The 12847-nt window shown below is 34.9% G+C and overlaps 1 protein-coding gene across 1 annotated transcript in view; it reads left to right on the forward strand.

Annotated features, from left to right (window-relative positions):
• The window catches only part of caly (ubiquitin carboxyl-terminal hydrolase calypso), a 41758-nt gene extending 29154 nt beyond the window's left edge, over positions 1-12604 (forward strand). The window contains exons 8-11 of the mRNA XM_083117327.1: positions 1139-1261; positions 3606-3952; positions 7242-7390; positions 8649-12604. Coding sequence (XP_082973453.1) covers positions 1139-1261; positions 3606-3952; positions 7242-7390; positions 8649-8724 — 695 coding nt within the window. The 3' untranslated portion in view covers positions 8725-12604. The remainder of the gene's footprint in view (positions 1-1138; positions 1262-3605; positions 3953-7241; positions 7391-8648) is intronic.
• Positions 12605-12847: the final 243 nt, after the last annotated feature.

The following is a 12847-nucleotide window of genomic DNA, read 5'->3' on the forward strand; positions in this document are numbered from 1 at the left end:
ATCAGTTATTCACATAAAGTTTCTCAGCTACTTCAATATTTACCAGTTTTTAACTGACCTCAGAAATATGATTCAGTGCAAAAGAATGGTGAACTTCAGTGAACATGTAGTTGGCAGTATTGGTTAAAATTATGTTAAATGTTTAAAATTATGTATGAATCATTTTTTTCATATAAGTTGTAATTTACTGCTGTGAATTGTTTTATTAACTCAGTAACTTGTAGTTGTGTATATTACTTATTGGAAGAATAAAGATTAGTCTGAAATTAAGGAATGCAAATTGTTGGGTGGACTTAGAATTTATTTGGAAAAATTTGTTTAGTTTAATGTATCTTCTTGAAAACAAGCTGTAAAATTATTATATGTGCTAGTATAATAGTACTGGATTGTTTTCTGAAACTTAAAAAAAATGAAGAGCCTTTCTTATGTGAAAGATAAATATAATCAATATCTTAGTGTAGATATTTGTGTAATATGTACATATTTGCATAGGTGTAACTTGGTGGGGGCAAGGAAAATTTACAAGTTAATGGTTCTTTTGTTAACCTCTTAGAACCTGAGGAGCACTGAGGAGCAAAGCAATAAATACTTTTTATGATTTTGCAAATGTAACAATTATTTATCAAAATAGTCCTGGATAATATGTTTATGTGCTTGAAAACTTATTCTGCCCCCAGTTAGGTCCTAAGTTACACCTATGTATCTATTATAAATTATAATTTTATGTATGTGTATGTATTTGAATGACTCTGTCTGGCTTTAACTTTACTTTTACTTAGCCTTTATTTTAGGTGAAATACAGGGTGTTCCACGATGGGTTGAAATTTTTGGACAAATAAATTCAATTTGCATTGATAACTTTTGAATATCAGTGGTGTATTCTCCCATCGGTAGACCAACTTTTTTCATATACAAAGAAATTGCTGGATAATTTGAAGTTGTTGGATTTCTGTTTTTGTTTTTCTTGCATGCCTACATTGATGTTTAATTTCTATTATATCTAATTAATAGATAATAAATATGTACAATAAATAAGAATTGTTGCTGTAAACCTGATCAAATTTTTAGAATATGCCACTGTTGAATATGAAACACACATGTTCATTTTCTGATATGTAAAATGTATTGTCTTTTTCAGGTTGGGGGTGGAATTCTGGACAGAGTAGTCCAAAAGATTTCAAGAAGTTCGTGGTTGTTAGAGTAGCTGGAGAAAGAGAAAGAGAGGAGGATAAACATGGAGAAAAAGGAGATACCACAACTGGTAAATTGCATTAATTTGTGACTATTAGTATGTAGATTAGTGCTTTATGGTAGAATCATCTACCATGATAAACATCATGAAATTGAAATTGTGATTCCAGAAAAGATGTTACAGTACTGGTAGTAGATGCTAAAACAATCGTTAGAAAACATCAAGTTATATGCTGCTTATATGACTTCTTCCAGGAGTTGGATTTTATCAATGCTTTTCTAATATTTCATATTGACTTAATGACCTAATACCCAGTTCAGTTCCATGAATTACCTTCCAGAATGTTTGGTCTAAAGTGTATGTTGAAGAAGAATGTGCTTTTTAACAGGGCAGCATGGATTGTTCAAGAATGATTGCAGCCACCTTGGTGACTGAGCATGTTGAGTACCAAACTCACACTGAAAATTCCAAGGTCAAGTCCTGGCCTAGGGGTGTTACCAGATCACTGTAAGCAAAAAGGAGAACGTGCAGTCCCAAAATGTAGGACTTTAAGTCAAAATATTGGACACAATCATTTCCCAGTAAAATATATATAACTACAAAATGTATTAGCAAATAATGTGAAATTAACACATTTTAATTTTAAATACAATGATATTTTTATTTATTACAATAATTAAATAATTATTACAGCACTGCATCACCACTTTTCTGATTAAAACATGCACTTTCAATATCTTGATGAAAATGCAGATTATGGAGTAATAAATCCCATCAAGGAATAAATTATTTCCTCGTTATTTTCAACTGAAAGATGTATTTTCTTAATTCGATTATGTTATGCTCAAAACATAGGGCATGTCTGGTAACCCTAAACTGCTTACAGATAGATGTCTGATGTGTGTGAGTGTTCCTTCATTCACTCTAATCATCATTCATCCTCATCATAATTATCCAAAACTGGCAGATAAGCAGCATTAAAATAACACAGCATAATGAGAGTAATACAAATACAGTTGCAAGAATTGTTTCAAGATAACTTGACTATGATGATTAATCCACAAAGTGTTCCTAATTGTTCTCCGTTATTTATGTAGACATAGGGCATTTTTATGTTAGTAGCAAGCTTATAATGAATTTTATACATGATAAATTTAGTTTGCCTGAAAAAGGAAAGTATACTGTTGCACACAACCAACACCACTCATTCGAGTCAATCATTAAATGCAAGTGTGAGCACCATCTTGTCCATCACCTGTTTCTCATCTTCATCTGGCTACACTGGACTCTGACACCATCTTTCTATCTCTGGACGTAGTGTGGCCAGACAGTGAAATGTAAATGGTTCCTATATCAAAATTTAGGAACTCGTCACTTTATTTTCTTTGTGTGTGTGTGTGTGTGTGTGTGTGTGTGTGTGTGTGTGTGTGTGTGTGTGTGTGTGTGTGTGTGTGTGTGTGTGTGTGTGTGTGTGTGTGTGTGTGTGTGTGTGTGTGTGTGTGTGTGTGTGTGTGTGTGTGTGTGTGTGTGTGTGTGTGTGTGTGTGTGTGTGTGTGTGTGTGTGTGTGTGTGTGTGTGTGTGTGTGTGTGTGTGTGTGTGTGTGTGTGTGTGTGTGTGTGTGTGTGTGTGTGTGTGTGTGTGTGTGTGTGTGTGTGTGTGTGTGTGTGTGTGTGTGTGTGTGTGTGTGTGTGTGTGTGTGTGTGTGTGTGTGTGTGTGTGTGTGTGTGTGTGTGTGTGTGTGTGTGTGTGTGTGTGTGTGTGTGTGTGTGTGTGTGTGTGTGTGTGTGTGTGTGTGTGTGTGTGTGTGTGTGTGTGTGTGTGTGTGTGTGTGTGTGTGTGTGTGTGTGTGTGTGTGTGTGTGTGTGTGTGTGTGTGTGTGTGTGTGTGTGTGTGTGTGTGTGTGTGTGTGTGTGTGTGTGTGTGTGTGTGTGTGTGTGTGTGTGTGTGTGTGTGTGTGTGTGTGTGTGTGTGTGTGTGTGTGTGTGTGTGTGTGTGTGTGTGTGTGTGTGTGTGTGTGTGTGTGTGTGTTATGCATGTAAATGTTTTGTATAATATATAGATAAAATATGTTTTTGCTTGTGAACAAATTGTTCCTACATATTATTACTTGTATGTTTACCTTTGAATTGTCAGTTCTACTTACATTACTTGTTTTTAAGGTGGAAGTTTGATGTACCTTCTATTTTATGTAATTATTGTATTATTATTTTAAATGAGAACTTGTAGTACTTGAAGGTAAGGAAATGTAGTATTGCCTTACGTTGCAAATTATGTGATTTTGGAGCATGGAATTGTGATTTTTACCTTACTTAACTGAGAAGGTTCAATGAAATATAGTTATTGTGTACAAATATTTATATTTCTTTTAAAATATTATAACATACTAGGTTGAAATGGCAATTTTAATTGTAGGTATAGCAGCAGATAGTGGAAATGGGGATTCTTCACCAGTAAGAGAGAAAAGAAGTTTGGAATCAAGTGAAGATGCTGTTTCAAAGAAGATATGTTTGGAAGGAGGAAATCACAAATGTGATACAGACGATGAGAAAATGAAAAATTGCAATGAGGATTCCAAAAGCTACACGTTAAATGATGACAAGAAAGTTGACTCTAAGCTATGTTCCAAATATCCAGAACTCTTTGAACCCCATACTTTTGCTCCAAAAGACTTATTGGCTTTGCTAAAGAATCTAGAAAATGAGATTACTATTTGTGAAGCAACATTAAGGGATGAAAATGAAAAACGGAAGAAGTATAAGGTAAAGGCTATGAGAAAATATGTTTTTACTTGTGTTGGTAGGGAGCATGGGTGGCACTATGGGTGCAAATAGGGCATGGAACTTACCGTTAGGTGCAATGTGCAATGCATAAATTTCACTGAAAGAAAAACATCAGTTTTATACTTATTTAGTCTCAAACATAGTAGCTCAGTCATTATGCATTTGGCCTTTTGGCACTGTAAAATCATCGTTAAGGTGAGGAGTTACAGTTACGCACCATGTGTGCATTTATTTCAATATCGTCAGAATGGGCATTGCTACTAAAAAAGACCTGGGCATATGCAAGAGTATGAATTTCTTCCCATGTTGCAAGTGGAAGTGTTTTTTTATGTCTATTATTAAGCTAGACACGATACTTGAAAAATATGATGAGAGAATTTTCAGAATCCCATGTGTTCCTTATGGAGAAAAAAAAAATCAACAACTTCAAGTTGCAACTAATCAAATGGAATTTTCGGCTTTTCTGCCGGTCAAAAGCTTCATCAAACTGCTCTCTTTCTTTCTTAGTTTTGGACTTTTAACCACTGTGTTATTTTTAAAAAATTACCAACATTTTGGAGCCTGATTCTGCCCTCTTTCTGTTGATATATTTTTCTGTGCCATCAGAAGTTTGATATTTCCAAGAGAACAAATCAAATAATACTCCCATTAGCACAATGCATTTCTTCTTGCCTCCTATGGCCATCCTTTGGCATGGGGGCAGGCGCCCCAGTTCACAGCCAAATGGGTGCATGGAAGAGCCTGGAGGAAACTGTTCTGCATGCTCTTAAATGTAATTATTGTGGTTTGCCAAAGGGATACACCTAAGTTTTATGTTTGTTTTTGCATATGTTATTTCGAATATGTAGTTTTCTTTCTTTCTTTCTTTTTTTTTTTTGCAGTGAGTGCAATACTAAAATTTATATAACATTTTATATGTTGTTATAACCCAGATATGGAATGTGAAATGAAACAATACTACAGGGTGATCAAAAAGTCCCCGAACCCAAACTTCAAAAAAAAATTTCGCCAGTCGTTGTTATGATAATGTCAAAACTTCTGTGGAAGCTGGTTTGCGAGGTCTTGGCTGTACACGACACAAGAGATGGCACTAGCAGTCATGGCGAGGAAATGAACTACGAGCAGTGCTGGTAACAAAATAATCAGGTAAACCAAACCAACAGTTAACCTAAACTGTGAAAGCAAGGAACAAGTGGACCTTACCTGCGTGATCGTGTAGCTCTTTCTCATTGGATATCTGGGTGGATGTAGGCACATCACAAGAGATGCTAAAAGTGTCCCCCATGCTGCAGCATGCATAAACGTATGCAAAGGCACATGTTTCGTGCTACGCGATGCAGAATAGGCACATTAATTGCAGTAATGCACTGGGCAATGTTGGTTTTCAGGGTATCTAAATCGTGGGGATTATTTTCGTACACTTTTCCCTTCAAATAACCCCACAAGAAAAAATCGTGTGAGGATAAATCAGTGATCTTGCCGGCCAAAGCCCTGATGAAATCAGGCGGTCATCAAGAAATTCACGCAGAAATGCCATGGTGGCATTGGATGTATGGCATGTTGCCCCGTCTTGTTGTAACCACACATCTCGTTCATCGGCATCCAAAAGCACGATAAACTGCTCTATAATGTCCTGGTACACAATAGAGTTCTCGGTTTTCGAAAAAAATCGGTCCAATAATTCGTGATCTGGACAAGGCACACCAGACACCAATTTTCTGCGAGTGGAGGGGGACCTCGTGTAAGATTTGTGGATTTTCTGTGGACCAGTAGCGAGTGTTCTGTGCATTAACATGACCTGACGAATGGAACCAGGCCTCGTCCATGAAGTATACCTTATCAAGGACAGCAATATTGTTGCGAGTGAATTGTTGAAACCACCAACAGTACTTCATTCGATCACCATTGTCACCTGGTTGCAGTTCCTGAACCACTTTCACGTGGTATGGCCATAATTTTAACTGTTTTGTTGCCTTGTGTACTGAGCCATATGATACGCCCACCTGTTGTGATAACCGCCGCAGTCCTTTCTGGGGTGATTGTTGTAATCGTGCGGCGACGTCTTCCAAAACATCATTCGTCACAACTAAAGGGCACCCACTATGCGGCTTATCGTGCACACTACCGTGTTCATGAAATCTCTTGATTAATGCATGACCGACAAACCCATCCTTGCAACTGGCATGATTATTTTGTTACCAGCACTGCTCGTAGTTCATTTCCTCGCCACGACTGCTAGCGCCACTCCCCAGCGCCATCTCTTGTGTCGTGTACAGCTAAGACCCTCGCAAACCAGCTTCCACAGAAATTTTAACATTATCATAATAACGACCGGCAAAAAAAAATTTTTGAAGTTTGGGTTCAGGGACTTTTCGATCTCCCTTGTATATTAAGAAAAATGATGATAAAAATAATTTATATAAGAGGATAACTAAAAATAGAAAGAAAGAAATGATTTGTGACTGCTTTGAAAAGAAATTGTTTGTAAAAGGCAATTAAATAACACTAGTTGCACAGTGTCAAAGCTTATAACTTTATCACGCAATATAATTTTCTTCAAAATCTATAGTTTTATTATTACTGAAAAATTTTGTGGGTGCTGGACGTAAAACAGGTGTATGTGCAAGCATCCATTTACACCCCGTGACACTGTCTATGATATGGATGCAGTGGAGCCTCGATTATATATTTTTCAGGAAACCAAGACTAAATAACTTAAAATTGGGGGAAATGGGTTTCCTTATTGGGACAAAGAAAGTAGAATGTATAATGCAGGAAAATATAAAATCGGTGTTCCACTGAATAATGTTAAAGTATATGCAGTTGACATCCATGTTAATATAAATGATCAAAGTGAAGCATACCTGATATTCATGCCTGTTCTAGATCTTTCTGGTGACAAAGGAGTTTAATGTTGCTAGTAATTGTAATAAGATGATGGTGGGGTTATTTGATTTTGAAGACTTCATATTTTGATGCGAGGATATCGGGTCCTCAAAGAGGATAAAGATGATGACTCAACCTTAAAGCACCTTAAAACCTTAATACACATTAATGTTATATTACAACAGCATCATAAATTCGAACAAAGTTAAAGGAAAACATACTTTTGAATGAGAATAGTTTACTGTAAATATTAATCTCCTTTCATGTCTTTTATAGTTTGTCTATTATGTGGATATACTCAGCAAATGTATATACAGCTGGCAAGTAATCATTAATGGCCATTATATTTACTTGTTTCTGTTCTTTCTGACAAATTTTACAGATAGATGATGGTCGGCGAACCCATAATTATGATGAATTCATTTGTACTTTCTTGTCAATGCTGGCTCAACAAGGTAAATTAGCTGATCTAGTCCAACAACATCTGTTAATGCACAAAAAGCAAGGCGTTCCCATAGGAAGGATTCATAGGTAAGGAATGACAGGATACATAATAGGTTATGTAATATAAATATGCAGTTTGATAAATGTAAGCATACTTGTATACCAGCATGTTGTTGAAACAAATTCTGGTATGTATTCTATATTTTCTCCCCCCCCCCCCCCCCCGCCTCTCTATGTTATTATTTTCATAGCTCACAGTATAATCTGTCACATGCTACAAATCAGTAGGTCTCTATACACTGACCATTCAAAACCATTTGCTAGGTATTGACCCTCAAAGGGCTGATGCACACAAGATAGGACATACCACAAATGTCTGTCGAAATGTAGCATGTCCCTTTTTTTTCTTTCTTTCAGCAAAAATGAGTTTGTGATGACAATATTTTTAAAAATTAGTACATTTAATACTTGTATGAGTTTGGGCTAGGATGGATATTTCTGTTTGTTCTTTTATTTGTCCATGTAATCATTCATCTTCATCAGTATTATTAACTGGCACAGATCAGATTCATTGTTCAGTAACCAAAATATAAAATAAAATGTCTAAAATCAAAGATCAGAATTAACCGTAGTTTGAAACTTAATTATGATGGTGTCTGGTTATATTTAAATATTGATTAGTGATAATTTTGGTACATTTTATGTGCTCATTTTAATTTCTGATCAGTTATTACATTGAACAACATCTGTGTGTGTCATTTAGATATTGAATTGAATCTCCTTTATAATACAATACCATAGCATTGTAATCAAGGGGTCCCTGATTTGATTTCTAAGTGGCTGCTGTATGCATAGAGTGAGCTTTCATACATGTAAATATTGCCTTAAAAACTAATAATAATAATATCCCATGGAGTAACAGCCTGCAAGACCAGTGCCTACCTATAAATTGCTGGCCTCCATCCAACCAGTTACGGGGTGGCGTGTGGTCAGCACGACAAACCCCCAGTCGTTGTAGATTTTCTATGACCAGGTTTCTCTACTCATTCGTAGCTCCCCAATTTCCACCAGTGGCCACCAGCCCCATACACAAGAAAAGTTGTTATGCTTTCCCCAGGAGACTGGAACCTGTGTGTGTCCCATAGCCCGAGCCCAAAATTTGCACCTTAGACCACATGGCCATGGAGCGGGACTTAAAAAAAAATTCAACGTTAACATGTATTTTTGTTAAATAGAGAACTGAAGAGGGGAAAGGGCCTGACTCTATACAATAGCCCTGTGTACCTACAATGCTTGTATGTAATGCTGTTATTTGTTTAAAGTGTGGTAATCTCTCTTGTTTTAGATCTGGAAAGAAAACAGATTCAAGGAACAGTACAAGACGACGAAGGGGAAGAACCAAATATAGGAAGAGAAAGTAATGAGGGGATAGCAATCAGAAAGTGCAGCTGGTTATATGTAATTGATATGTGAAGTTACTCACAAAAATGAGTGTGTACCCACATCTTCCACACGAGAACATGAAAATATCTGTATCTTACTTTATATATTTCCTTGAAATGATTCGTTTATCACAATATGATTCCTTCCATATGTTTCCTTCTACTTTTTAATATAATCTGTCAACATTCCTGTTTGAGAAATTTTGGGTTAACCATTTAATGGAACAAACAACCACATTGACTTACACTGCATGTGTACTGAAGGACTGAAATTGTAATTTAAATTGTTTTTCATAATGAAATTGTTGTGCATTCAATTTTGTGAGCAACTATATGACGATAGCAGAGAAATATTTTTGTATGTTGTAACTTTTATTGTATCAAGTAGTTTTTTTTTTAAAAAAAAAGTAATTTATACTTTGTATGTTTTGTTTGGTTTGGCGTTTCTCAGTCATGAACTTATTGCATTGATTTATTTTCATTATGATCTTTCAGATATTCTGGGGATTTTGTTATTATGTATATGTTATCTATACATGCTTACCTGTTCTGGTTTTATGTACTTGTTGTGTATGCAAATTTGTTGAATATTCAGTTACCGCTAACCAAGCTAAGACATAATTAGGAGCATCACCATTTTAAGAGCAAGTTTCTAAAATGCTGATTAGGATAAAAGTTCTTGTATGATTTTTGTTCTTGAACTCTTAACAATTTCTGATGTGTCAATATGGGCTGAAAATGAGATATCAGAATCTGCAAAATTCCAATATTAATTTTCTGCTTACAAGATTTTGATCGTAGATTATATTATTGATACAGCATTTTGAAAGTTTTAATGCAGTTGTGTTGTCTAACAAATGTACTTTTGAAGTTCTGCCTTTTTATACTCATTTCAAATCTGATAACTGCATTGCTTCTCATCAGCATGTGAAAACTCTATTGTCCCCCAATGTAATATATGAAACAATATTTATAATACACAAACAGAATTTTTTAGTGTTCTTGTGCCGAAAGTAGCATTGTATTTCTATTAATCAGTACTCTGTGGGTATCTGCTAATATTTGCAGATAATTTTGCTGATCCAATATTTCTATAAAGAGAATGACATTTAGAGCAAAATTAAGTCATTCTGTTACTTTCTTAAAATGAATATAAAGGTATGATATAGGTACCTTGCTTATGTCTAAATACATAATTTGTTTTTCTAAGGCAAAACCTACTGCTGTCACCTGGTTATGTATGTCAAGGATGAAAATAAAGCATTCAGATTCTTCATGGAACATTTCTAATTATATACTGGTTTTTGGTGTGATAAATTTTGTATCAGTACTGTCTCAGTGTCTGCAAAAATATCATGGGTTCATCCCTAATTTCTGTTCATCATGTATATATTGGTATCTGCAATTTTTGTGGTGCATCTCTACTAAGTATTATGATTGGTCTGTTATTAATGATATTGAACACTTCCAGGGGTGTGGAGCCAAGTAGCAGGATTATTGGAAGCTACCACAATGTTGAGTACAAGTTTGTTAAAGGTCGAGGAACCCATAAATTGTAATGTGTTTTATTGGGTTCGGTAACAGGAACCGGAAACTTTTGCCTTGCACAATTTAAATGCAGTTGAAGTTCAGTACTGTTTCTTTTCAATACTGAAATTAGACAGTTCTTAAATAGGTCCAGAAAAATTGGTTCTGGTCCATGATAATTCCAGTTTTAGGTTTTGAATCTATTCTCTTCTCTACATAGTGCAATGTAAAGTTGCATTCTAAGTAGGTCCACGAGTACAATTTATATTGGAATGGCATAGTCCTCAGTGGTAGAAAGACATAGCACAGGAAAGTAGTGGCCAACCTTTACCTATTAACACCCCCTTAAAGAAGAAATTTCCTTGTGCATGTTGCCAGCTCGTACTCTCTGTGGTTGAAAGCCAGTCTTAACACAACTCCCACTTCAACCTAAAATCTCAAACACAAGCATCCACAAAATCACCATTCAGATTCTCTAACTCAGTGGTCCAGCAGTCCTACACCACCACTCGGCTTTTTGATGATAGCGAGGGAGTTTGAATCTGAATGATGGCTGACTACAATTGTTTTCTTTCTTTTTCTTTCAACTATTGCTCACATGTTGCTGTTTTACAAAACAAGAAAAGAACAGGTTTAGGGCATGTTGCAAAATGTTATACTGTGTGCTTGCATCTTTTCAGCCAGTAGTTCGATTAGTTTTTCATGCTCAATATGTGAACAATTTATTTTCATGAGGCCCAATGATATTCAATATATCATGAACCAAAAATGTTCCAATCGTGTTTGTTTAAGATGAAGTAACCACAACCTTTGCCAATGGATTAGACCGGAATTTATTATTTTTTTTTCAACTTGGACCACAATAATATCTCTTTCCAGTTTTATGGTACAGTTGCAGACACTTCTGGATTGTAACAATCGCATTGACTTTTCATGGGATCGTTGCAACCCAAAAGTGTCATGACTGTACCACTTGCCACAGAGAATCAAGTTAGAACTGATTTCAATGGAACCTTTCTTTTAACCCTTTTAAAGCGATGCATGAGATTTCAGTTCTGTTACTACATTGACATATTTTAAAGAGAAATCTGTTCTTCACAGCTGCAAACCTTTTTACACTTGTGGATTTTTTTCTGCTCTGCACTGGAAGAGAATTCATTTACAGTTCCTGGATCTTGAACAACACTGGTTGAGATGTGGCAACCAGTATCTTGCTAGTTCATACATTTTTCTGCTAGTTGAAAGATGGTGTAAAAGACATGCATCCAAAATTTACAAAATAATGATAATAAATACAGCACTTTTTGTATTTGTTGATGCAGATTAATATGTGTCTAGTAATTTTCCTTAGCCTTTCCATTACTGAAAGTATAGTCCAAGTGTATTATGAAATGTGATTTTCAATTGTTCTAGAAGTATACATGCTACCTCTCAATTCTGTATCCAACATTAGCTATAAAATTCATGCTACGTAGCACTGAACCTAGCTTCAACTGTTGATTATTCTCAACTCCTTTACTGTTTACTTTGGATATTTATCTTTCATGTGAATGAGTTTATTTTCTCCCTAATTTGAAGAGCTTTTTTGTTTTTGATGTAGAAACCAGCTATATTTTATTTTTGATTTAAAATCTCAATCATGAACTATTTAGTTATTTATATTTTATATGTACTTTTTAAATGTTTTAAAAACTGATGATCTGTATTTGTATAAATGAATTGCTGCCATTTCAGCTATGTAAAAGTGTAATATAACAGTTCTTGTGCATATGGTTATGTTTTTTTTCTTGAACTCTGTATATGGTACAGCATAATATTTACTAGTATTGTTGAAGAATTAAGTTAATTGAATAGAAACTTAACTTTTTCCTGGCATATTATGAGCCACTTTATACTGCAATCTCAGTAGCATAATTAGTCTATTTTTACCAATACTGTATTGAAATCTGCAGGCAAATTTCATGTCAATTACTTAATCTTATGAACTCTGATGAACTTTTTTGTGTTCAAGTGTTATGTATAATCATGTGCAAAAGTGCATTGCAACTGATAAATTGAATTTGTTTCTGATCTTATATTGTAATATTAGAAATTCTTCATAAGCAGGCAAACTCACACAAACATATATTATGTTCATTATTTGTATAAGAATCCCCTGCTAATTTATTTTGTACATACAATCCATTTTAATAACAGATTGCATTATTTACAATGCAAATCCTTGAATTTTTTCATTGTGATAATGATTTTGTTGAGATTTTTGCCCATCTCTGTTGTGTAGTATTAAAAGCTAATTTTCTTCAGTGTAACTGTTTTCCATTAAATAATAAAAAGCTTGAATTTTACACCATATGTCACCAGGTTTATAAGTAGAAGAAAAGATTAATATCCAGACACATACCTTAAAAAAAATGAAATTGGTAAGTTAAAAAATGCAAACACCAAAACAGAAAGAACATAAAAGAAGCTTTATTTCTATTATACTGTGCAGATTCACTGGCTGGACATAGGTTCCTAATGTTAAGGGAGTGTTACATTTTTAACCATTTTATGTAATGTAATGCCATTCCTTTCT

The sequence above is a fragment of the Lepisma saccharinum genome, chromosome 2, assembly GCF_977018435.1.
Source record: "Lepisma saccharinum chromosome 2, izLepSacc3.1, whole genome shotgun sequence".
Taxonomy (NCBI): Eukaryota; Metazoa; Arthropoda; class Insecta; order Zygentoma; family Lepismatidae; genus Lepisma; species Lepisma saccharinum.